At 40.1% G+C, this 27,444-nt stretch overlaps 1 protein-coding gene across 3 annotated transcripts in view; it reads right to left on the reverse strand.

Annotated features, from left to right (window-relative positions):
- Nucleotides 1–330: 330 nt before the first annotated feature.
- INPP4B (inositol polyphosphate-4-phosphatase type II B) overlaps nucleotides 331–27,444 on the reverse strand; it is a gene marked incomplete at both ends in the record, with an annotated part of 287,771 nt that continues 260,657 nt past the window's right edge. For 2 of the 3 annotated variants that reach the window (XM_082316130.1, XM_082316131.1), the window contains one exon: nucleotides 3,202–3,376. In XM_082316130.1, the coding sequence (XP_082172256.1) occupies nucleotides 3,202–3,376 (175 nt within the window). Of the gene's footprint in view, nucleotides 1,965–3,201; nucleotides 3,377–27,444 lie in introns of those variants that run through there. The other variant, XM_082316132.1, reaches the window with a different exon arrangement.

Raw genomic sequence — 27,444 nt, forward strand, 5'->3', positions numbered from 1 at the left:
CTGGTACACGACAGGAAAAAAATCAAGGCATTACATTCTCATCTGCCTGAGCTTATCTATGATGCAATGCCACCTCTTCTGAAATCTATCGTTGAAGTAATACATCCCAGAAGAAAAAGAAGTTATTCATGATAGCATATTATATAATAGAAATAAACAACAAATGCACCAAAACACTATTTAAATGACCCACTTTACTTTGAGAAAAAGTTCCGATTAGTTAGGCAAATATATTGTATAGGTGAATTCCTGGCTTCACTGAAGTCAATGAATATTGGAAGGAGGGTCTCCTCCTGATGTTCTCCTACAAGCCCCAAAGCCTGATCTTGCAAATATACAAGATGGGTTTAATTGTATTCACACGATAGATCATTTCCATGTAATCACCCAGTTACAGTTTGCAGAATCAGGCTCTTAAATATGTATTTTTACGAGTATAGCTACAGATTTATACCCCGTAATGGGCATTAATGGATTAAAAAGAACAAATTATAACTCACGGTGCATCAAGATTTCTTTGACTTCCATAGGAGCAAGCAAACATTCACTTCTTTATCCATGCCAATTACAATTGCCTACAGATGCTCAAATTCCCAGTGCAGTTTCATTAGGATAAAATTCTCACGCTACTGCTCTAGATTTTTTTTTTCTCCTCAAAATGAATGCATTACATAAAGGTCAGTAACCAGTGAATACTTGGGGTTTTTTAATCGTATTTCTCTCTGGGAGGCAGAAGAAGGCAATAAATAGATACAATTAGAAAACACAAATGTTCTTTGCAAGACAAATTTCAGGACTAACACATGCTGGCAGAAGCATTAACATTCATTTTTAAAGCTGATAGTTCTTCATCCTAGAGTGTCTACATGCAGCATTATGGATTTGATATAAATCAGCTGCAGTGGCTAACTAGTGCTAATACAGCAGGTTACTCATAATTATAACATTTATCTTAGGCTCTGTAAAAACATACATGTTTTTATAGCCTAAAGATACATTAACTCCTGTATATACAACTCATTTTCCCTACCACTAAAGAAAATGTAGTTTTAAGGGTTTACAGTAAACGGGAACATGACAAGTCAAATTCAGGTCACCTTACTTGAAGAATTAATCCCCCTGACTTCAATGTGATTGATGTGAAAGTGAAAGTGAAATAAGTGGTATTTGGCTGTGGTAGAGAAAGCCAAGAAGGATACATCCAAATGAACTGCAAGGAATCAGAATGGAATTACTGAAATTACAGGCCGTAATTACTAAAAACATATTATGAAGTTACCATGCTCATGTAAAGAAGATAAATGTAATTACCCAAATTATATTTAGCCCAGGTATTAACATTAGTATCTTTCATAAACACTTCTGTGAAGAATTTAATCATTAGTGATCAAGACATTGGTGCTATGCTGGTTCCAGAAAACACTATTTCCAGCAGAAGAGACTCCTTAAATCAAATCTCAGGTGTTGGTTCGGAGTCAGAATGCCACCTTCCAGATTGCTAACCTTAGTTCCTATAGCAAATGACATTTCCCTTTTTAATCTTCAATTGAATGACCCAAAAAACTAATTCCAGCTGGCTTATGGGTCATACTAAGCTTCAACTTCACAAAGAAAAGTTGAATATATTTGGTTTTGAGAATATTCAGTCCAGTGCTTTTTCATGATATTTTATTTCATAATGACTAACTAGAGTTATTTTAATGTAAAATGATAAAACCTGATAAAAATAACACCTCAACTGGTTACACATTCCCAATTAATAAGTCATAAACAGCGCTTTTATATTCACTAATTAGCGTGATGTATGTTCCTGATTACATTTTTGTTAAACTTAGGTGTCAGCCTTTCCGTATGTCCCTTCTGGAGGTCTGTAGTACTTTGGGAAAGCCATCAGCTGTATCATGTTGAATGCATACTTTCTGCATTTGACATTCTTCAGTACATTCTCTATGCGGCATCCTTCTCTAGTGAAAGGGGGGAAAAAGTACAACTTCATGAAACACAGAATAAATAAATATGCTTTATTTGTTCATTGCAGAGTTTCAGCAACAGTTGAAGTAAAAATAACAAAGATTCAACTCTACATTTTTGTTTTCCACAAGTGATGATACATCTTACAAAATTAAATCCAAGGCCAGGCCCAGTACAGTTATTGCCCTCAGAAATAGGTGATAAGATTTTTTTCCCCCTAATATATTTGCCCTTGAGGTTTAAAGTTTAGTAAAAAAAAAATTAAATACTTTAATGATACATTTTGTTCTAATTCCAGAAATATATTTGCTTTTTAAACCTTCTCATACTTTTTTCAAATTGTTTACTATATGTGTGAGAGTACACTTGCCCTAAAAATGCGTATTCTAGGAATAAGGCATTTTATTAAGTCTGGCCCTAGAGATTTGTGAAGGAAAGTTTCATCTCTGCTTCATTTTCCATATGTTCAGCTTTGCAATGAAAAAAAAAAAAAAAAAAAAGAGAATGGCTTTTCAAACAGCCCAATCCAACTCTCTGCTTTATAAAGGAAGGATGTTTGTTCACATACAGTACAAAAGTCACAAATGCCAAAGTGGTGCATCAAGACATAAACAGGACTTTGTTAAAAAGAATATAAAAGTGTCTTGAAAGCAAAAGCAACTAAAGCAACAGTTACAAACAGGTTAATTTCATTACAAAACAGAACTTACTCTATTCCATTTAGTTACTTGACAGAAAAGGGTTAGTTGTAGCAAAGTAATAATCATTTGTTAAACAAAAAAGATCCCATCAGCTAATAACAATGAAAATAACACCATGAAAGTTAAGTCTCACAAACCACCACCCTGTAATATTTGTCTAGGGGTTAGTTTGTGCTGTGCAAATTCATTTTTAATTTTTTTTTTTTGTCAGACTAATTACTCTGGAAAGAGGGGTTCAAGCATTCAGGATTCCACATCTTGTATACAGTGACAGCATTGTAAGTGGGCTTTCTTTGAGCTAATTACAGTGGGAAAGCTTTACCATGAACAGAAAGAGCAAATCAATTCACTCAATGCATAGTATACTTCCTAGAGTTCAGAAAAAAATAACAAAACCAGTACATTTCAGACATCTGTATCTTAAAGACGAATCCTTGGGGTCTGAGATTGTAGAAATATTACAGCATAATTCCTTTTTCTAAAGTTAGTTTGTTGCCGTTTGTAGAAAAGAAAGGAACACAAGTGAAGTTTATTGATATTTGGCTAATAGCAAAGCAAGACTTAAAATAAGCCACACAACCAGCAAGTGTGAGCTGACAAGCAGCAAGGCGACAGGATAGAAGTGTCGAGAAGTTGGCTTGTTATCAGTTAGACAGCCTGTTTCGGGATCATCCGATTCATTCAGTGCTCCCTGGGTTTGTCTGCTGTTAAACAGGGGAAGTTAGGAACAAATAGAACAGCATTTAAACAGCAAAGAAAGCCAACATGTAGGTATTTTGACAAAGAGAAACTATACAGCCATTTTGATGAAACAGATTTATGCTAAGTACTTCCAATATATTTATTGTGTTCTAACAGCTGACCTGGGAAGCACGATGACTAGGTGGCTAATATGTTATTAAGCCTGCTAGGTGCCTCGGAGTAGTATTCACAAGTTAACATTAAATAACTTAGGACATGAACTAGACTATTACTAAAATGAACACACACACCGAACAGAAATGAAATAAGGAAGTTAAAAAAATAGTTAAGGAAGCAAAGAAAAAAAGGTCACGAATATGTCACAATGCAACACTGACAAAATAGTGTCTCCATGGTGTTCACAGGTTTTTCAGTCCTGCTTCGCTATCTATTAGGAAATACATAGGCAGAGATAGAAAGGGCACATGCTCGTTTTTGAAAGAATTAACGACTATTCTAAAATAGTTTTAAATGATGGTAAATTGACTTCTTCAAAAGTTCATCAGTGCTGGTGACTCAGTTTTTAAGTCAACAGCAGTTCTTTTTATTTAAAGGCTTACACCTACATTCCTGTAAGAAAATTATCTTGTACCTTGTTCAGTCAACTCAGCTAGGAACTAATCTGCTTACCGCAAAGTTCTACTGAATCACCGTAAGTTGCGCGGTCACCTTCCTACCAGAGCAGCAGGGATACTTTCACATCACTGCCAATCTTTTGTGTTGTAGTCTTGGTAGCTTCTCTACAAGTACAATTATGCATACTTCAACTAGACCTCTTCAGTCCCTCTGAACTTAACTCTATTTCATAGACTCAGGAGTCCTGTTTATGGACTTCCTTTGGGCAGTAATTTTTCTATTTACTATGAATAGTCTAGGATGAAAAGATAACTTGCCATTTTTCTTCGCGGACTTAAGAATATCCAAATATATCAGATTACAACACAGTGCTTTTTCAGAAGCACATGTTCCAAGTATGCTGTTTTTTCTAGAAAGAAAATGCTGGCAGACCATAAAGAGGCTGTAGGACAGTAAAGGTAATATCACACAGCCCCAGGTAAAACGAGACGGGTACATCGAAGACAGCAGTAAGAACTGCATTTACAGGTAGGATCCTAGGAAAGGGGCTGATCAAAATCATTCCTTGCACAATTTTCCTTTTAAAGAAGCCTACATAATAACTTCTTAGTTTCTTTCTTTGCTTTGAACATTCAATCTGCATGTTACACTAATAAGGAGGACAACCCATACTATTTTAAATAGCAAAATAAAAGATAAAAAATAAAAATCCTAATATTTGAATGTAGGTCAAAGCAACTACTGGTGTCAGCGTGTCTGCTGCTTTTGGTCTACAGTTTTCAAGTGTCCATGGATAGAACTTGGACAGAACTCAAACAGTATTTTAGACAAAACTCTCTCAGAAACTGCCAAGGAACGAAGCTAACTGTATGCTATGCTGACTTTGTCAACACCGTGGCTTACGTGGAAATAAATAATTCCATGTTCTGTATCAGACCACTCCAGTTAACACCTCTGTCATAGGGTCCACTCCCAGAACTTCCTTCCTCTTCTTCTCACAGTGATAACGTTACCGTTTGCGATCAGTTGTGAGAACTAAATGCTCTTTGTTAATTTTCTCCTTTATCATGTATTTCTACATACTTTTAAAAACATGCTGCTTGCTGGTTTTCCTTTTCCTTTCTTAATCTCTACAGGATCCCCCAAGTCTGCCTCTTTGACCCTTTTGCACTGTCCCCCCACCCCTTTTTTGCTCTTCAAGGTGCGTCTGCTGGTTTCAGCTTACCCCCATTATGCCCACAATTGAGAGCTGTAGCTCAGCCCTCATAGTCCCATCTATTTCCCCCCCCCCCCCCCCCGAGTCCAGGTGCTTTTGTGCTGCCCTTCTGGGTGTCTTCCATCACAGACTTCATATGCACACCTACGGCAGAGCGGATGCAGAGACCAAACTCTTTTTTCTCTGAAAAGATCCATCTAGGCAGCAACGAAGTTCAGCGTTCAGTCAGCTTGCACAGCCACTGCACTTAGCCACTGTTAGGCACTTCATTCTGGAGAGCCTTAGCTTTGCATGCCAGTAGTTGATCCTAAGCGGGCCGAGTTACACGCTTGTAGGGTGCCCCTACAGGGCAGAACCCTGCTACTCCGTAGTGTGCCTTGTTCCGTTTTGCTCCACGTCTCCTTGATAGTGCGACTGTCTTTTATCTGTGTTGCTACAAGTCCCATTAGCATTGGTGAGATTTATGCAGATGTAATGATGGCAATACAGATAAAAGCCATTTGTTCTATTTTTTTTTTTTCAATAGAAAAGCCTACAGTACATTTGTTCTTTGATATGCAGAAAAGAATGATCAGTGTCTTTCAATATAAAAAGCCCTGTCTTCCCCCCAGGAAAACCACAGTGAACAGCTGATGCACAGGGACTTCTGTTCCACAAATTAGTCACATCATTCCATGCATGATTCAATAAGACATCCTCAAAATAGAGCAAGAAGATCCAACTCCATTATTAGCTACCTAAGAACAGGCTGAGCAGAATACCTAAACATGCTTTTAATTTAAGAGGAATATTTGATCACGGTCAGATGCCTTGCTAAGCTCTGCTAATACTTTTCAATGCACTGCAGTGACAATGTCTTCTAACACATCTTCAAGTGTTCTCCGCAGTGACTAATGTATCTAGTTAAACAAAGCGAGGCCCCACACTCAGCTGTCAGCAGCGTGACAACACTGCTTCCCCTGGCTCATCAAAACCTGTAGAAGTTTTACTGCAAACAGCACGAATCCAGCTGGTGCCGTGTCAGCCAGATTTACTTGGCTTCTGACTGACACTCAGTACAACCAGAACAGTGATATCTGACCCTGTTATGGTGTGAGGGTATAGCCATAGTTTTGCATGTTCTCTCCATCACAAACCGTACTCTAGCAGCTCTGAATTCACACCAAAGGGAAGGAAGACGACTCCCAAAATATCCAGCAAGTTTTTATTTCACACACACACAATTTTAAGAGGAATAGTGAAAGATTCTAAATCCATAACATCTGGGGTCATGAACACCTCTCTAACCTATAGTACTATTTTTATTCATTTACTTTCAAATTGTTGGTTTGAGGCTTACAACACAGCACAAATACATCATAACAGCCAAGGGTGCTGTAAGTTTAATGACGATACAACCATTTCAGTCTGCCTTCGATCTCACTTGGTGTTTTATCATCTTAAACTCCTATTGGGATAATGCTGCCTGCCTATCAAATGAGACAAAGGCAAAACAGCAGGTATTTTCTCTTGTTTTTAAATTCAGATGATAAATTGTTTGAACCTCTAGGCAGTGGAGCAGAGACAGTGAAAATGGTGTGAGGAAAAACGAAGCCTCTCAAGAGTCCTTATAAAGTCAAGCACACATAGGAGGGCACATGCTGGCTTTGGATTATCACTCCCACTGACATCCCTGTGCAAGGTTTTTGGAGGAGATGCATTTTAACACTTTGGGATACATGCTTCTCTTGTTAAGAATTTTTCCAGCTCCGGTTATTAATGATACTGGAAACGCTAATTTGTCCTAAAGCAGTGCTTCAGGTAGAATAGATAGGCATCTTTCTATCAACACAAGGGTCCTGTGTGCTAGCAGTGACTTCAGTCTGAATTCATGTCTAATAGCACGCGTACTTCGGGGGAATTTTCCTTTTTGGCAGACAGACTCAAGCAAGCAGTTTCCGGGCCTGCTGGGTTTTTCTTGTCAAACCCCAGTGCTGACACAGAAAAATGGCAAAAGTGAGATGCTTCTCTTTAATCCCATCCAACAACAGCAGCACAGACGTTTCTTCAAATAGAAGGGATTGCTAACAGTTCTCGATCTTACACAATTTTGCTTACTTGCCTGTTCTTTTTATTTAAGACTATCACAATCCAGAACTTTTAAGAAACAGCTTCTCTAAAGAGTGTTTTCAGTCCTCTCAAAGATTTTAAACAGAATACTGTCTGCTTGCCTTTTAAAAAGAAAAAAAACAAGTTTTTGGAGTGAAAGCAGCTTAATTTCTACATTATACATGTTACTGCAATTCACTGAAATGCGTCAGAGAAAAATCAACTGTTTCAACGCACAGCACTACAGTTCTAGAAGGCAGCCTTAACTTTTTCAAAGGGGAAAGATGGGATCCTTGTGAACATCTCCTGGCCATTATGAAGATGCTGCACTATAACATCTAGAAGAATAAAATGGGATTCAGAAGGAAATAAATAGATCTCAGCCTAGTCCTGGAGGATTGCTGAATCAGAGCAGAACTCAGATAAAACGTATAAAGGAATACTGGGCAACAACCCTTTATGTTGAAAGATAAAGCTGATACAATATAACCACCAATCTGTGAAAAATAAAAAATGTTTCTGCATTGTTTCAAAATGGAAGATATAGGAAGAGAACTGTCAGAGACATTTTCTGTATCAACAATCTTTACAATAATTATTTTTCTGATGCATATTGTTGTCAATAACTTACATATTTTTCCTCAGATCTAGATGGTATTAAATAAAGTAAAAGATGCTAGAAATCAATTTTTGCTGCTTCTGTGATCCTATAATCTCTGCTCTGGTTCAAAACAAACAACTGCCATTACGGAAATTGATGAGCAGTCTCAGATCTACCAATACCGATGAATTCAGTCAGTGATTTGGAGACAGCTGCTATTTAAACGTACACCACCAATACGAACAATCTAACATGTTTATCAAATTGGCATACTAACCCCCCTCTTTTTGTTTTACCTTTTGTACTGCAACTTTTTTCCCTATTCTTTTTGCTTTTTGCCAGCATCCTCTATTTCACTGCTCCCTTCTTCTCTCCCTTGTTTGGTTATAACACATTACTTTTCTAATGCCATTATTTAGGAAATAAAAAGGAGAGCACACCGTATAACATGAGGCTTGTCCACCGAGTTTGACCAAGCAGCAGATTCGTGACATAGTCTTGATGACATGACACCTAGATCTTGAAAAACAGTTAATATACAGTAATTCAGTTTTTTGTGCTCAAAACTATAGTGCTGCTACTATGGGTTCTCAGTCTGTCCAGAGAAAGAGACTCCATTTTGAGGAGCTGGCTAGAAACAGCAGGGTGCTGGAGGCTCAGCTAAGGCCACGGTACAGATTTTAAACACCATTATGGGCAGGCCATAATCGTTCAGTAAAGAGCAACAGACGAATCAACACGCTGTCTTGCAGTAGTACTTAGTAAGAGGCAAGGAGACACTTGGTTTCCGTGCACACAACCACATCCTGGAAAACCCTGCTGTTTTATGGGATCACGTTGACAGACACAGATTCTTTGGAAGGAATGGTGAAGTCAAAATTCAATTTGCACAGTTGCTCTCTTTCCCTCTGCTGTGTACGTATTCTCATTAAAGTCAAACTCATTATAAATGTCCAAATTTCCCACCAAGTTTTATCAGCTTAGCTGGTTTTGAACTTCCCAGGGCAAGTGAGAGAGAGGCACACCCCGCATCTGCAGGCCATAAAGCACAACTCACTCCTGCTTTGGGCTACGGAAACACCTCCCTGCAGTCCTGCTCTGCAGCATCCTTCCTGAAGGACGTGGAGTCTTACAGATTGAACCAGGACTTCACAATTTATTAACTGATCATATGTCCCCCTCTCAATTGAGAGGAAGACATTAAGTTAATTCTGAGGTAAAATTTAGGAAAATACCTATACTTAGAAAAAAAAGAGGGCAAAAGCACACGCTCCTCTATTGTTTACTAGTGTGCAATGATAAAACATCAGAGCACCATTTGTTTGTTCACTTGATTACAGTTTAACAACAATAGTTCCCAAGTTGGGTATTTTGTTATTTACCAAAATTAGAGAATATAGCTAGAGCTCGATTACTGTTTGGCATATAATAAATTTCCTGAAAATGTAGTACAGGTTAACTGAGACCTATTCATGACATCAGACCATACCTGACCATTTCAGCCCAAGAAGGGGGAAGGTCTAAGAGATTTTGACTTCTTGTTTATGAATGCAATTTTTGTTTCAAAATCGTCCTACATTAGAGAAAGTCAAAGAGAAAATGCTGAAGTATTAAATGCTAGGTTAAGCATTTTTGGTTTGTTTAGACAGCATTTCAGACAGATCTGAAAACCAGAAAAATTTCCAGTTTGGTTCATTCCGTCCCAAAATTGTTGGCTCACCAAAGAGCAAAACCCCTACTGTTTGTCCTTGCTTACTTCTAACATACCATTAACTCTGAAAAAGAGATGAAAGCGCAGCTTCAAGCTTTATATCTAATATGCACAAAACATATGCTATTTGCTAACATACATCTCCATCAGTGTTAATCCCAGCACTTCAGAAATCTCTACTGATTGCAGAAGAATGAATATTTTCCTTTGTAATACAGAACACCTGCAACAACGTGTGTGTCGTGTCCCGTCCCACCCCCCGACATTAAAGAGTAACTATGTGGTAAAATAGTAACATTGACAAAATTCATACAGTGAAAATATTATAAAAATAAACAAAACATTCCAGTTAGAATCACAACTCATTTTCCTCACTGCTGCTTTTAAGACACCTACATTAGCAGTTTAAACCCACCCTCAGCAGTTCCCCGCTGCTGCAGCCGAACAGCAAAACCAAATTCAAGTTATGTGCCTATGTCTCCTTATCTGCCAAAAGCAATTGCTGACCAGAGGCCGTCACATGCGAACAGTCCCTCGGTTGTGCCAACTCCCAAACTGCCCAGGAACCACTGAGGACAGTGCTAAAATCAGCCAAAACCGTGCCAGGAAACATTAAATAATTTCACTGTCTAAAATCACTGAGATCGTGTCCCAGTGGTTTTTAATTTACAAGTATGGGCAGAGGCTTCAAGTCCTGGAAAGTCATTCTGGTAACCGTGTGAGAGATTAGCTTCAGAACTGAAAAGTGACGGGTTTGCGGGAGAGATTCTTCTTCACCTGTCAAGACAGCTGAGTGGTTTCTGAAACATGATTTTCACCTCCATTATACTCCGCAAAGGATTTGCTGTTTCACTCTACTATTCACCAACACCACTGTGCGGTATTCCCCATCAATTCTACAATGGTTTCTCTTTTTATCAAAAAATACGGTTCTAATAATTTTCCCAGACACTCTTCTATAAAGTATTAGGATTACATACGTGGGAAATGCTCAGGACAAAATTGCAAAATCTCCCCTGACAAACTTCTCTTGCAAAGTTTGAAATTCAATCCAACGTGCAACCAACATTAAAGCAAACGTGCCCTACGCCTTTGTGGAGGAAAACAACCAAACAAGCACCCCCAGCCAACCCATAAGCCAAATCTCAGGTTTCTTAGTGATCTGAGCATGTGTGAAACAATGACGACTACATCCTTCAAGTAAGCTGTGAACATACAGGACATTTCCCTTCCATAAGGTTATGGCACCAGTACGATTGGCTAGTGAGTCACACTTATTTCCACTCTGTTTCTGTCACAGCAAGGGATTTTTACCGAGGATGTGATTAGACATTTAGCTCACACAGCACAGTGAAACATAAACCCATGATAAATTCTCTCTTTCCTATGTCTAATCAGGTTTTAAATACTTTCTGTTGACCATGAAAAATCTTCATGAATCATCCCTTTTCTTTTGGCAAAGATTTTTTTAGCCTTTTTTTCCCCCCATGGTGAGGACAAGTGGCAAAGCTGCTTTAAGAGGCAGAAAAGGCTTGCTGTACAACTAAACAGTCACGCATGAAGAATGATGCTTAAAATCTGACATTAATTTCTAGACATTCAAATCTGTCGGTAGGATGACAAAATTAAGGTCAGAGAGAACTGTTGGTGTAAACAGAGGATCACTTAATCTATGTTGCATTTGTAATTCGGGTCATTGTAAGTGAGGAGGGTGTTGAACAGCAATAAGTATAAATTTGAATATTGTAACTTAGTATTTTGTACCTGCAACTTCAGTTTGCGATATACAAAAGGAGGAATGTGACTGCTTCTGATTGATGACACCAATTCACATAATCTCTTCATGGGATTAACCAGTCTGTGAGTCATAAAATAAATCACAGGAAAGATCTGAAAACTACTCTTCCATTTCAAGTAAATAATGCCAGTTCATTAATTACTTTCAACCCACATACTGATACTATTGTTTTTAAAACACATTAACAGATTGAAATCTGATCTGCTCTTATCCCAGCCATTCTTTGAGCCCCAGTACCACACACAGTACGTGGGTGTATTTATGCAAGGGGAGTTAGTGCACATGTAGATTCCCTGATCACGAAAAACGCACCTAAAGCTGACTTTTGCTGGTACACAAGTGCTGGTACCAGGAGCACTGAATGCAGCAAAGGAAGCTCCCCTACTTAGGCCAGGTAGGTGGTTAACCAAAATGACCTACCCAAAAACGCATAGGCTGGGAGGCAGACTGCAGCCATCTGGAGATTGCACCCCAACAGTCCTACCAATAAACCACCTTCTCTTTCCTTTAGCAGGTTGATTTCAGTCATAACTGAGAGAGTTTTATAAAATGCAAGCAACACCTTATATGAACCCCAAATGCACTATGTTTTCCATCCACTTCCTTCAGAGCAAATGACAGGGCTCGGCTGAAATTCTCATGAAGTGCCTTGAAAGCATTTGTTGTCCTTTCTGGTAATAGGTAATATACAGAGACTTTGAAGAACAAACCCTTTCTATGGGAAATTAAGAGAGTGGATGTGACTGTTTTCTCTTTACTTTAGAAGATGGTCAAAGTGTTTTGGAGCCTGTTCTCAGAAGGAAGTACTTTTCTTCCCCAAGTACCAAGGAGGAAGACTGAAGCTGAAATCTTTGGAACAATATATTTGTATATTTTACAAGCTTTTTCTCTTTGTCACTACTCTGCAGGTTTCTCAGTAAGTTTCAGACATACTCTTCCAGCTCCCTTCATCATATTTCAGAAAGTGAATATTAGCATAGACCATCACTTTTTAAGCAAAAATAGCACTGCACTGATGGGGAGAGTGAAGACATGAAAACCCGTACAATTTTGCTCCTACAATTTCCAGAAAAAATGACCTTTTGAAGATTTGAGATCACTATAGATTAAAGATTCGATAAGCAGTGTATTTACCTCCTGCATCCCTAAGCCTTTGCTAGCAGCAAGGAGTAAACACACAAATTATAACACAGGGCAAATATCTTCCTCTCTATAATAATGCTACGTTGTCCTTACTGTTATGAAGAAATGAAGGATACGGTTTGGCTCAGTGCAGTCACAGCAATCCACAGTTTGCCAAAGATCAAAGATGCAGCTCTCGGGATATGATCTATGAATTATGTTCGGGACTCCCCGAACAGAAAAAGAAGAGTTCACTGCACTAGCAGTATCAGTTCATGATGAGCTGAAGTCACTGACAGATGAAAACAATGCCAATTTACTTCTTGACCTGGACTGAACTATCAGATACATACTATTTTTTTAAATCAGTTTTTTCCTGTTTCGCAGACTCCATTCTCTCAAATACGGCACCAATAGTGAGGAAATTCTCTCACCAGAGTTATCACTGCAATGCCTTGGGAACTGCAGCTTGCAGAAAGCTACAGAAATCTCCCAATTCCTGCAACTTTGGAGTTGCTGGGACAGAGATATGTAAAGAATGAATGTCCCCAAGCACCTCCGCAACAAGCTGCATGTAGAAGTGCAAAGCAGTACAGCAGGGGGGCTTTCCACTAATGGTGGTAATTGTCATCACTTACAAGTAAGCAGAATGTATACTATTTTAAAAATGCTTATAACTGGGGAAAAGAGGGTGTTTTACTATGAAAACTCCAAAACATTTAACAAAAAATTGGAAACATCCAAGATTTTGCGGAAAACTTATCCACCTGTCATCTATGATTATTTTCTTCTGAAGAAGCAGCAAGCCAGCAGCAATGTTCGAGTGTTTCCTTCCTTTCTTCCCCTGGATAGGACACAGAAGGTAGCAGGAGGGTATAAATCTTCCCTCACTGAGATGGTGGAGAGTTATCTCTGTTTACAGTGCATTTTTCTACTCTATTATATATGTTGGTTATTTTGCATGCTGGAAGGAAAACGGTTTAAGAAACGTTTCAGTAAGACATCATCTCATGGTGCTCCCACTTCAGAGAAACACTGCACCAATTTTCCAGAAAACCCGTTTTTTGAAATAACTTCAGTGTCCCTAGAAGACAGCACTGAATGAGATTGTGCTGGGGGCAATTTCAGCACCTCCTATTTTACACTCTCTGTAAGAATGCAGTTCTCAACCCAGTCAAGTCTGAGAGACATTAATCCTGGTATCGCTCATGTTTCTAGTCATGTTTTTCTTTAATCACTAAGAAAAACAGTAACATTTATTCACATGCCTAAAGTGTTTGGCTTGAGTAACTGTGAGCCAGAGGCCAGGTGCTCAAACAGAAAAATCTACAGTGCAGCGAAAAAGCACATAGGTTGTTAATTAGAATCACTTCATTCTCCCCAAATGCCCATTACAATGGCAGGCCTTAAGGAAGTCTGCTTCCCTTTTAATTTCTAATAAATGCTAATGCCCTGCAATTATCTTGTAACATATCCCACATTAACCTCACTGGGAATGATGCCGCCTTTCCGGGCCCGGTGAGACGTGTCAGCATTCACAGCCCTCTCTAGCACTCGCTCCTGGTCAAGGAACTATCAAAAAGTGCAGCCACCGACTCTAGTCTGAGCGGGCTGCTGCGCTCCTCCTCTTTTGGTTACTACTGTGTTTCTGCGGCTGTTGGACAGCACTTGCAGGCTTCTAGTAACTCAACAATTTCCCTTTTTAGCATAGATTTACTGCACTGGTAAGAACAGAGCAAAGACCAAGATTTTTAAACTGCTTAAACTACCCTCTGCCATGAACACAAATATATATGGACAGGTATGCAATGTTCTTTTTCAAAAGATCTCAACCATTCTCACAGTTTTACTCTCAATTAACCTTTACGAAAAACTAAATCAGCTTCACATCATCTCACCAGAGCTCAGCCAGCACATGGAAAGGATGCTGGAATCATGCTTGTCTCATTCTATTAGTATTTAATTCTGTGTTAGTTAAAAATAAATTCTGTAATGTGCTATTAGTGCGCTGCTACTGACAGCTTAAATAAAAATCAATAAAACACAATAGCTGCAATTAAACAGCAAAAGTAATTTTTAAAAATTATACTGCCAAGCCACAAACATTTCTTGTTATCTCATCAATATGCACAGGGAGCAGAGTTGGCTTGTGCACTGTTTATGTACCACTAGGTTAATAATATCCTTCCTACTCTCTTCCAACATGGTTAAAGCAAACAAGTAGCAGAAATGCTCTAAACTATTTTTGTTCAGTTTTGCTGTTTGCATGAATACTTAAGGATGGCAATATGGGATTCAAGCAAAGCTACGGGCACGTGAGTGCAGGCCAGCAATCGCGCTTGTCAGATGAGTATGTACATCAGTGCAGACAGAATATTTGGTGCGTGAAATAATAAATTACATTTTCCCAGGTAGGGTACATAGTAATGAAATACATACAGAACACTGTGGAAAATTTAAAACACAATGATCCATCCTAAACTGGAATTACTCACAGCTAATGGAAATTTCCGTGGAAAAATGACAGTTTTATGTTGGCCCAATAATGTTCTCTGGAGTTCAGAATAATTAACGACTGAAGAAGTAACAGACAACCTGAGGGCAAGGAAAGAGTTATCTACCAAACTTCTACTCCCCTAGCGAGGAGATACTTTATTTAGAAAGCTTCCTCTTCCTCCCGTTCGTTCAAATGATTAGCTGCATATTTTTACTAAGGAATACTAGCTATAAGTAAGTTCTTTTTCAAAAATAAATACATCAAATCACAATGGTAGAAAAATTATAACAACATTTACTGAAACACTGAAACAGGTTTTGAAAAAAAAAAACAACTTCTGCACATCTATCTATTTCAAATGGCTAAATATTTTCAGAATTCATAGTGTTCCCAAAATTATGTAAGCTAAAGTAACCTTGTGTCCAGAAGAGCTATCAAATTAAAAAGTTTATACATAAAACCCCCCAGCAATTTAGGATAATGACACTTTAAGTACATTGCTTAAGGGCTACTGCTTTCCATATAAACAAGGAAACTAACAAAAGTGGACCTTTACCCCCAAAATATCAAAGCATGCCGTAGTTATTTTATCATACCAACTAAACAGACAAACAAAGGAAGCAGCCCAAATATTGTAGCAGCTGAAGGTTAAACAGCAATTTAACAGTGAACTTTTAACTTCTTTTTTTTTTCCAAATAACTTCTGGCTTCCCTGACCCCACAATAATAAACAAATAAATTGGTGTCCAGTGACAAATTTATGTTTAAAACACAACAGGGAGTGTGCTGATGCCTGCAAAAATCTCCCCCATGCCCTCCCACCTTTATTTTACCTTCAGTTGTTTATTAGGATAACTAGAAAATACACTTCCAAGATCTGATCCAAATCCTTCAAAAGGCAACGCGTCGTACGCTCCCTAACCTGGAGTGGCAAGCCGTTAGGTGCCAAATTTAACAGCCCAGGCTTCCCATATGTCTACAGAACATCCACAGGAGGGGTTCCGAGCCCCTAAGCCAGGTAGTTAACCATCCTCCATGGTGTGTACTGGGAACAGGAATTCTTAACCTAGATGTTCATACAACAGGTATCTCAAGTTTTATGACAGAAACAGCTTGATTCTGAGCGTTGCACTGAATTCACCGGGCTCTGGAAAAAAATTCTCCAGTGGTTAATTGCCCAATGGCTTTTTCCCCCCATCTTTACAAAGCTTTATGATCCCCTGCCCATACCTGCGCTACCACTGCATCACTTAAAAAATGAACCACACAAACCTCGCATTTTCTTTCCAGCACCATAAATACGGTCGAACATGATGGCTAACAACATAAACTTTCAAGCTCACTTGACTACAGACTATTTTTAGAGGACAGTCTTGATCTTTCTCCGTAATGTGAATAAAAGAAAAAAAAAAAAAGATTTACGAGCCAGCAATTGTCTGGTTTGGGCTACGTTACAACGCGGTACAGAACATTAAGCTTTGCAACAAGATTAAATGTCTTTTTATTTCTCTTTTGGCATTTCATACCCAATGAAGTATGGATAGCAAGTTTAAAGTTTCTATTTTTGCCATAAAAGATCATTTGACTTTTTCCTCTCCATTGTAATATGTATTTCATTTAATAAACTTTATAATTAAAAAGACCCTACTAAAAACACTTCTCTATTCAAGGATTACAATTCAGAGGGGGTTCATTTAGTTCCATTAGTTTTAACATCTGTGTTTTAAGTTGCAGATAGCTTCAAAAGCAGCTATTGAGGTAATACATTGCCTCATTTACAAAGGAAATTGGATGCTTAATGCATTTCGTAATGCAGTAATAACAAAATGGTAGCATTTGCATAAAGCAGCCTACCGTAATAGCAGGTGTTGGTCCTGTCTAGGAAAAGGTCTTTTGACTTCTGCTGGCCCAGTGTGGGCTCGTTACTCCATCTGGTTTTGTATTGTTGTAGAGATCAGTGAAGTCCACACTACAGAAAGCCACATTAGGGAAGGTTTGTCACCTCATCTGTGCCCAGAAAAGCCAAATCCACGGAGGGAGGATGCCTTTCAATTTACCTAACTGCATGGACTGTTAGTGGAGAATAGACTGGCCAGAAAGGACCGATCACAGCATCATGAAGATCTGCATTCCCTTCCGTGCTTGTGATACGGCTGGCGTGGCTGCTTGGAGCGGGGGACGGGACAGGGCCCACCGGAGACCTCTGACGGCAAATTTCTAGCCAGCGTTTGTTGCTGTAGTTCCTTTGACTTTGCTGGAGCTGTGCCAGTTTTATTTCAGGTAAAGGCTGTTTGTCAATGAGTGTATTAAACGTACGTGGCACAAACCAGTATTTTAGAAAAGACACACATGTCCAAATCCAAAGAATTTGAGGGAGATGGTGGCTGTTAACACCACAGTACCCACTGGCCTGCACAGCTGGGGCTGTGAAACACGTTTGTGAGTTTTGCTTTCCACATGGTTTTAATTGGTTTGATCATTCTCCATTTGAGAGGATCAGTCTCTTTGTCTTACTAACTCATTATTTCCCAGAATTATCACATTACAGTAGTCATGACAATTATCTTTTCTTCTTTTGGATATGTATTTAGGTATATCCGATTCAAACCCAAGAGCTGAATTCCAAATGTTCTTACTACATTAACTGTAACAGCGAGCAAAGCAGAAAATTTCAGTTTTTAATCTGCTGAAGAGACAAACACTCTCAGAACAGAACCATGTCTGGAAAATACCTGTGCTGTGTCTGAGCGCTTTTATAAGAATGCAGGAGATAATCAAAACTGTGAGTTCAAGTTCATTACCACCTCATTTCAAGTTCTACCTTGGAATTAAATTGAGACTGAAATGAGTTTTGTTATCCCTATTGTGCTGCACAGAGGAAGATTCTTCGTGACAGCAGGAAGAACGATTGCCTTTGGGACTGAAAATATAGACTTGGAGACACCTCTGTCACAAAATAATTTTTAAAAATTCAGCTAAGACTACAAATACCTTTCTCGACTACCGTGCTGTGCGTTTGCTCAGCACCCTCTTACCGGTGAGTGCTTGTCTGAAAGTGAGAAAGTGTCTGATTTGAAAAATGCAAGTACACTCAAGTTTCGTTATCCTCCCTGAAACACCAACAATCGCTCTAGCACATTATATGAAGTGACCAAATTTTCCCAGCACTTCTACCTCAGTAAAATCTTTATCTACAAACAAGTATCTTCACCTGAAGACAGTAAAGCTACAGTGCAAGACAGAACATGAAGATCTCAAGTCTTTCAACTAAATTTTAATTGCCGGTCAAAGTGTGCAAAACAATCAGAAACCACAGTGATCCAGAAATAAAGTACTTTAAAAACTTTCTTGTGTTGTAAAAATATTTGTAAAGTTGGTAAGCCATTTGTAAAAATTCATTTCATTAAGTCACATGATAAAACAGCCACATGTGACAAAATGGAACGCACCACTTCCTCCGTTTGTACCTTTTCTTTGGCTATAATCACACGTGTGCGCACATGATGCGCTGTACCATCCGAACCAACACACTTAGGAGGCAAAACTTCGCTGTATGGAATGCTGCCTTGTCAAGGCACCACCAAAAGGTGACTTAAATCGTCTTTAGCCAGAAAAATATTTTACTGACTTTTAACCTACCAGATTAAAATTATACAAATTACAGCCCGACAGACAAAAACCTCGGTCACAAAAAATACTCTAATACTTCTGTGGAGCAAAGTAGGTGTGAAGCATAAGGCCATACCCACCCTAAGGGCTTCATGAAACCATGTAATTTTCCCTTCAAGAAAGAGCAGAAGGAAGTAAGTTGCAATGAGAACACAAGACAGTATCTTACAGAATGCAGCGAGGAAGGTTGATGGGGGAAACCCAATCCTACAGATGTAAAATAAATACCTCTCTACTTGGCAGCACCTCTTGGGCCGCTTCCACTGCACAAGAGGGAAAATAAACAGCGTAGTAGCAGTATTACGCATACTAGCTCACTTTAAGAATGAATTCAAGTAGCATCTTCATATGGCAAACGACGTTAATCCGTGTTAACAGAAACGCCAAACTATATCTAAAGCAATTGCCTACAAATTTGCTGATAATGCCATTGTAGCAGCAAATTTTTACAGAGAAAGAGGACGTAGGGAGCAACCTTCTCCCCTAGGCAGCAACGCAGTAAGAAAGCAAGAGAGGACTTTCTTCAGCATGACGCTGAGGGAGGGCTATCCACGAACACTCAGGCAGCACGCACACCAGCCGGGCAGCGGCCAGGAGGGAAAGGCTTAAACTGTGCAGCCGGCACTGCTGCATGTCATGTGTCAGCATGAACCCAAGGAGCAAAAAGGCATGGGAAAGGAGAATTATTAATGTGCAGAACAGTGAATGTCAGGAAGGCAATGAATCTTATAAGCATTGCTATTGCACATTCAAGTCCAGCAACACAAATCTTATTTTAAATAAACCAGACAACGAGAAGAGTCTCTGTTTAAGAAAAAAGTAGATCCAAATTCCGTTTCCAACAAAGGAAAGGACTGTGTGGTCATGAGTGACTTGACATCTCTATACCATCTTTCTCCCATCGGAAAGTGAAAAAGATACAAATGCATTTCTTTACCTCACCCTCTGCTTGTCAATTATAAGCGTTTTGAGTCAAGAACATTTGACATTAAGACATGTTTGCACATCTGCTAAAATCTCAGCTCTTGACCTACTTCTAATATATTTAACTAGCGATTATTAAATGAAAGGCATTTAGTACATACGCAGCTTACCACGTTAGCAGTTGCTACATGGGTGAGAAAGTGGGGAATCCAATACAAATCAGCGAAAAGGTATTAGAAAGTGTCACATTTTCTTCAGGAAACAAACTCATGTTACATCTTTTTTATTATAAGATCTTAAATGAGAGAGAAGACATCTTAGAAATATCTGGCAACATAAACTAGTAGCAACATACAAGTAGGACAGAGCATATTCTAAGTGTGTATCGGTGACAACAAAAGGTGAAAGAGCAAACACTGAACATATCAAAGACATTTAAAAAAACTTATGAATAAATATTCTAACCAGTTATAACCAATATTATCAAAGCACACTCTTCTGGAATTCCAGAATCAATTCATGGACCTTTGAGAATGAGATATTATTGTCACTGCTTGTTTTTTAAAGGCACTGTGATGCTACTTTGATCATTTCAAAACGAGCCAATAACGCTTTTGACAGAGTGCCAGTTTATCCATTTTTATTAGCTTTCCTGAGGAACTCAATTTAACAGCCATTTTATTATCTGAAAAACCCCCCTAGGACAGAGATTATGCCAGTCTTGGTTAAACTAAGTGAGCTAAAACAAAACCCCAAAGAAACCAACCAAACAAAAACCCCAAACAAACCAGACTAAAGGTGTTGATTTTTATTTCCTGGCTGAAATGTACGATGAAAGACATTCCACAACAACCTACTGTGGACACTCCCATCTCCTGCTTATCGCCCCACCACAAGGCAGTTTGCTGGAAGCTGCTCAGCAAACATTTCTGTTGCTGATTACTTTGTATTCTGTAGATGCTCCACTGTCAACAGTTATCAATGAGTTATAAATGGATTCAAATTAAAAAAAAAAAAAATCAACTACTTTGGAGCAGGGAGGAATGATTTTTTGCAAAATGCATATAAACAACAAAATTATTTTGACAGGAATGATACATTTTCATCAGACTTGCCAGTTTACCCAAGAGACAAACTGTTAATCGGATGATCCTAGAGCAAGGCCTTTCTTACAAATATGTGACTATGTGACCAAATCGCTCCTTAATCCTTTCTTTTTTTTAGTAATCTAAACAAGTTCTTCATATCTGACAATGCTGACTGCTGACTGGGGAGGGTCTGCGGCTGAGGAGAAAATATTTATTTTTGTTAAAGCAAGTTGCGGCTCACTGATCTACTGCTGATAATAATTAGCTGCTGCCTTTTTAGTCCGCCTTCCTGTCGAAGCAAAGGTTACATGTTAATGCTTGGCTTGAGGGGAAGGAAAATGCATCTGTGTATTCACACAACCTTTGAGCACGTTGACCGAGTTCAGCTAAATTCATATGAGAGATAAGAAACCTCAAAGATTATTATGTTCTCACCGGTGTAAGGAAATACGCAGTCAAGCTGCAGAGACACTGTCAAAGGGGGAGGCTGTAGCATCAAACTGAAGTTGCTTATACATCAGGAAACCTGTGTGGTGAATGAGAGGAGTAGAAAGAGAAGGAGAATTCTTATAAATGCCCAACTGTGGAAGAACTTCTGTTGGGCCTCAGACAATCATTCCCCAAGAAAGTCTATCAGCCATGAAAGGATACAGAAAACTTCTAACCACCCTAAAAAGAGACACAAACCTGACCCCATACTCCTTCACTGAGCTAACTGTATCAGTATGGTAAGCTTTAGTCCTGTCACTAACAGTATTTATATTAAAATTACAGATGTTTGGAGTATTTCCAGAGTTATCAAATTAGTGCCCAGAAGTGCTATTTTCTCCTTTAAGGAATAAAAGAAGAAAGGCTACAAATAACCGATTCAAAAAAACCAAAAACCAACAAAAAACCCCAACAACAATAGCCCTAATACCACAATACTATGAAATCTTTAACACAAGGGTAAGTGAAGCTTGACTGAGTACCACAGGCAGAAGTATCTCCTGCCTCATTAACAAGTAATCTAACTAGGAGGCTGGGTCATATACCCAAAATATTTCATCCCGTGACAGAATTTACAGGGAACAGGGGTTCCCTTCCCACCCTCTGACCTCCCCAGGCTACGGCACTTTAGCCTCGGCTAAGCCTTGCCTGGGATCCCAGGACCCTGCTGCATTGGGTTTGCGGGGCAAGGTGTTGGTAGCAGGGGGGCTACAGGGGCGGCTTCTGTGAGAAGCTGCTGGAAGCTTCCCCTATGTCCGACAGAGCCAATGCCAGCCGGCTCCAAGACGGACCCGCCGCTGGCCAAGGCCGAGCCCATCAGCGACCATGGTAGTGCCTCTGGGACAGCGTATTTAAGAAGGGGAAAAAAAAAAACCTGCACAACTGCAGCTGGAGAGAGAAGAGATTATACATGAGAGGAACAACCCTGCAGACACCGAGGTCAGTGAGGAGGAGGAGGGGGCAGAGGTGCTCCAGGTGCTGGAGCAGAGATCCACCTGCAGCCCATGGAGGACCCCACGCCAGGGCAGGTGGATGCCCAGAGGAGGCTGTGACCCCATGGGAAGCCCACGCTGGAGCAGGCTCCTGGCAGGGCCTGTGGACCCGTGGAGAGAGGAGCCCACGCCAGAGCAAGTTTGCTGGCAGGACTCGTGACCCCGTGGGGGCCCCAGGCTGGAGCAGTCTGTTCCTGAAGGACTGCACCCCGTGGAAGGGACCCACGCTGGAGCAGTTTGTGAAGAACTGCAGCCCGTGGGAAGGACTCACGCCAGAGAAGTTCGTGGAGGACTGTCTGCCGTGGGAGGGACCCCACGCTGGAGCAGGGGAAGGGTGCGAGGAGTCCTCCCCTGGGGAGGAAGGAGCGGCAGAGACAACGTGTGATGAACTGACCACAACCCCCATTCCCCGTCCCCCTGCGCTGCTGGAGGGGAGGAGGTAGAGAAATCAGGAGTGAAGTCAAGCCTGGGAAGAAGGGAGGGGTGTGGGGAAGATGTTTTAAGATTTAGTTTTTATTTCTCATTACCTACTCTGATTTGATTGGTAATAAATTAAATTAATTTTTCCCCAAGTCGAGTCTGTTTTGCCAGTGGCAGTAATTGGCGAGAGATCTCTCCCTGTCCTTATCTCAACCTGCGAGCCTTTCGTTATATTTCCTCCCCCCTGTGCAGCTGAGGAGGGCAGTGACCGAGTGGCTTTGGTGGGCACCTGGCATCCAGCCAGGGTCAACCCAGCACACCTGCACGGGTAGAAACTCTGCTCTGGCACCTTCCTGGGGCATTAGGAGCATCTCCAACAGAGGATAAAACCCAGGTGCTTTTCCCACTGCTGGAAGACAATACACACGTGGCAACAGCCAGGTCGGGGAGAGAAGATAAGCTGGCAGGGAAGCGAGCCCACAGCAGGGCACAAAAACAGCACCGCAGATGCACAGCCAAACCAGTGCCCAGCGATTTTGGCATCAGGTATGTTGAGAGTGACAATACAACTACAGCACCACTAAGTCCCAGGGTTGCAGAAACCACTTTAATGTTCTAACGGTAGGAGTCAACTGTGGAGTGATTGGGCTGTGCATTTTGGGAGGACTTCAATCTTTCCTTTGCATTAACTTCTTTATAAACACATGCTTCCTATTCATACAGATTACGGTAGAAACTTAGGCTATTAAGAATGCAAGTTCCCATAATTATCTCCCAAATTTATCTCTGAATGATCCAGAGAACAGGATAGCAATATAATGCTGCTGGGTGCAATTCCAGCCGACTACAGGTTACATCATGGAAGTAGGAAATCCACAATAAGTACATAATCGTCCAAATGGAAACTCCTTTGGTCGCTCCAGTGCAAACAGCTACCAGGACTCGTAGTGGAAGGAGACACTGAGAAACTTGTTGCTGCTAGGTATGCCAGTGAAAGTCTGCCGGCGGTGGTTGTAACGATGAGGACACGTTTACGAAGCGTCGCTCACCAAATCAGAGCTGCCACAGAAAGTAACAATGGGAAACCACTACTAAAACTCACTCCTGAACAGAGCGGAGCAAGGCTACTGTCAAAGGAGTTCTTCAAAATATCATACACCAAGGTGATACTGCAGGAGAGTAAGGAACAGGGAAACGCTCACTGGGAAGAGGAAACAGAGCAGCAGACTGAAGGGGGGGGGGGGGAGCAGGGAGCTTATGGAAGAAAACTGGAACAGGGATACTGGATGAGAAGAGATGATGATTATCTGAGCAGAGAATATTCCTACAAAAGAAACTAAGTTGGATTAAGGGAGCCTAAAACTAGAGCAAAAATATACCTAGAAATGTCTCTATTACCTGCTTTCTACATAAGCCAACTAGAGCTGTAGCCCGACACTACATCATCTTTCTCCTGAAGAAAGGCAGAATCTTCTGTGACAAAACACCCTTTCCAGAACAGCAGCGACTTGCTACTCTTTTTCTGTGTCTCCTCCAATGTCTCCACAGTCTGTACACGGCTGGGACTGCAGGAAGGAAATTACAAGCTCTCCCTGCCCATGTTATATTATTCCGAGAAGAATATAGTTTTAGAGGCAGGTAAATTCTTGACGAGATTGGATCCATGATAATTTTAACCAGCTATTGTATTCTATTACTACCCACTTATTCTCATTTCCTGCTCCTTTCTTATCTAAATTTTAGACTTGGCAGTGTTGCTTTTCCTGAGAGATTTAGCTGTATGTGGTCAAAGCCATGGTAATTCAGCTGTGGCACACGGAGTTTTAACAGATAATAAATATGCATACAGGACTTTCCCCACACACGCAGAAAATCTTAATAGAAGTGAAATATAATAGGAAGAAACCTAGTATTACTCACTCTGGTGAGTATAACGCATCTAGTTTCTGATTTCAGGTAAGACCTAGTCTTTCAGGGAAGTTCTGAATAAGCAATAGCATAAGCACTAGAGCACCAAATGAATGAGGCAATTAATGAAGTCTTCCGTGGATGTCTAGAAGAATCTCACGAGTGAACACCAAACAATATTTTCAGATAATCTGACTGCTTGCATGCTAGATTTGCCTAACCATGGCAGGTGAAGTCCAGGAAAACTATAGTCCTGTAATCTATGTATGACAAAAGTGACAGAAACACTTTACATTAGAAGACCTTTTTTCGGAATGCAAAGAGTGTAAGCACTTTCCTTTTCCTATTTTTAATTAATCAAGATGCAGTGTTTAATTTCACTGCTGCACTATGAAGGATCCAAACACCGACTGTGGTACTAAATGGGAAAGCAAATTTATCGGATAAGGTTTTTGCATTTGGCTGGTTTTGAAAACTAAGTGATCATAGTGTGCACCTGGTAATTAATTACACACCTTTATCACTGTCTACACTGAATAATTAAAACATTCACTGAAAGGGAAGGCATAGCTCAATTCCCTATACGCTCATTTGGGTCAAGATATGGCAAATACTAATACGGGCTAGTTAACAAATCATTTACCCTGTTGATATCTCCGTGGGAAACAAAAAGCACAAATCAGAGCAGAAGGACTCAGAGTAGGGTGAGTTTCTGATTGGAATTCCATTACATCTGGTTCTCTTTTGGAGAAGTCTGTCACATACATCCTTAAGTCAAAGGGCAAGGACTCCCTTCAGCAAAAAGATCACAGGGAATCAAAGTTTCTTTCTTCTTGTCACAAAGCTAAAACCCCAACATGGTCAAACATTTTCTTTTTAATGGATAAGGAACTTCTTTTTCCTGTAATACACTGCAATTGATATATTAGTATGTTTTACTACTCAGTAGTGAAAATTTACTGCCAGGTTCTGAATTTTCTTGAAGTACCCACCTTTCCTACGTCATCAATGAAGGAGAAGCAGGTGCATTTCAAGGACTTGCTCACCCAATGCTGGTGTCCAAAATTAGAGACAATACAGATTGCTTATGGCACTACCTTCCCCCCATGGACTGACAGGAAAACTACGCATTTACTTCACAAATTCTGGCTTACTGCCTGCTGAAAAGCTAAGAGTTTCGGTGACGTAGCCTGGGTCACATCTCTAAATATTCCTTGCAAAGAGGGGCAAAGGTTTTTACTGTTTCCCCTTCAACACTCCCTTCCTCCCCAGCGATCAACTCAAGAATATTATTATAGGTTCCAGGGGAAGGGCTACTGTAATTAAGGTTACACAATGTTTTCCATTAAGATTCTACTTTCAATTGTTAGTTCATTTTGAATGGATAAAATTCAAACCTACAATGTTTTTTTTGGTTGTTTGGGGTTTTTTTTCTTTTTTTTTTGAGGTGATTACTATTACCTCCGTGCTGAAGAGCAGGATTTGATATTCTGCACCAAGGCAATAAAGGTATGAGAGATGTAACTATTGTAAGAGCCTACTCCTGCAAGATCTCGAATCGCCTCTTCCTAACAAAGACCTGTTAAAATTCAGCAGGTACACGCTTTGAAGATTCAATCTATGCTGAACGTCTGCCAGGTCACGGGGTCAGACAAGACTTTTCCTTGCAGTTCTTCTCCCTGGCAGGGCAGATGACAACAGCTGCAATATGAAGCAAAAGCAATGAGGCAGGGGGACTCTCTGCTTTCTCTCTGTACTGTCACCGAGGCCAGCGCCCAAGCTCCGAAGAGAAGAAAGACAAAGGGAGCCACGCATGTCGCAGAGGAGGAAGGAGCAACCAGAGGGAAATATTCAAGCAATAGTCTGGTGAAAAAGAGGAAGATGAGGAAGTTCTCATGAGAGAGTTCTCAGGACTCTGACTGGGGTGCTGGTGAGAAAAGTCTGAAATTAGCATTTGGGAAGAAGCTGGAGAAACGAGGTACAGGAGAAATGAAACTTCTGTAGTCAGCTAGAGAACATTCCCCTGCAAAACACGGACTTGAACATCTGACCCCACTGAAACAGACAAAATGAGTGACACTATATTACAAAACAACTGCCGATTTTATTTACTTAATTTTCCCATGTAGAAGCCTGAACCTCACTGATGACCTTCCTGAGCCTGATAAGGTGCAAATAAAGTGTGTTTGGGTTTCCTTCCTTTTTTTTTTCCTTGGCCTTTTTTTTAAAAAGTCTTAAAAACCAGAGAATTGCTTTAAAGACACATTATAAAGATCAATTTTGTGAAATTGAGTACTTATATTAGAAAACCTTAGATTTAACACAGCCTTTTCAAGCTCCTGTTTGATACTTTGTCTGCAATTCTTCTCCTCCTTCCAGAAGGATGCTCAGAAATAGACCTTTATCCTAAAACAGTCCAATAAGGTGCCAGTTGCATTGATTCTTATTACATCTTGTGACCATCTCTCTCCATTTTGTTTTCTTTTCCTCTGCACACTGTTGCTATTTAAAAAACTAGTAATTTAGTTGTAGAAAACAAAACTGATGGTGGTTCAATGCACCAAAATTGGACCTTGCTGTTACTTAATGCCAGGCCTCTTTCAATACATTAGGTAATGCAAATCTTTCCGTCTGAAGTTTGTACCTCAAAATATATAAATGTTAAGTTTCTAAAGAACCATAGAATGATGGGAAAATCCATGTTGGAAGCCAGGCTCTCCTTTTAAGTTTTGCTTACGCTGCGCTAATACTCTCAGGAAAAAAAATGGGGAAGGTCAGATGGGCTGGAAAAAGAAAAGGTAAGAGGAGAACATGTGCTGCTTCTTCTGTGTGACTCCTCACGCGCTGCACCTAGTGCCAGAAGCTCGCAGAGGCAGGCTGAGAGCTGGGAGACGGGAGAAAGGCAGAGGAAGATCTGCACGTGGATCCTGGT

The sequence above is a fragment of the Platalea leucorodia genome, assembly GCF_965183815.1.
Source record: "Platalea leucorodia genome assembly, chromosome: 6".
In the NCBI taxonomy this organism is placed as follows: domain Eukaryota; kingdom Metazoa; phylum Chordata; class Aves; order Pelecaniformes; family Threskiornithidae; genus Platalea; species Platalea leucorodia.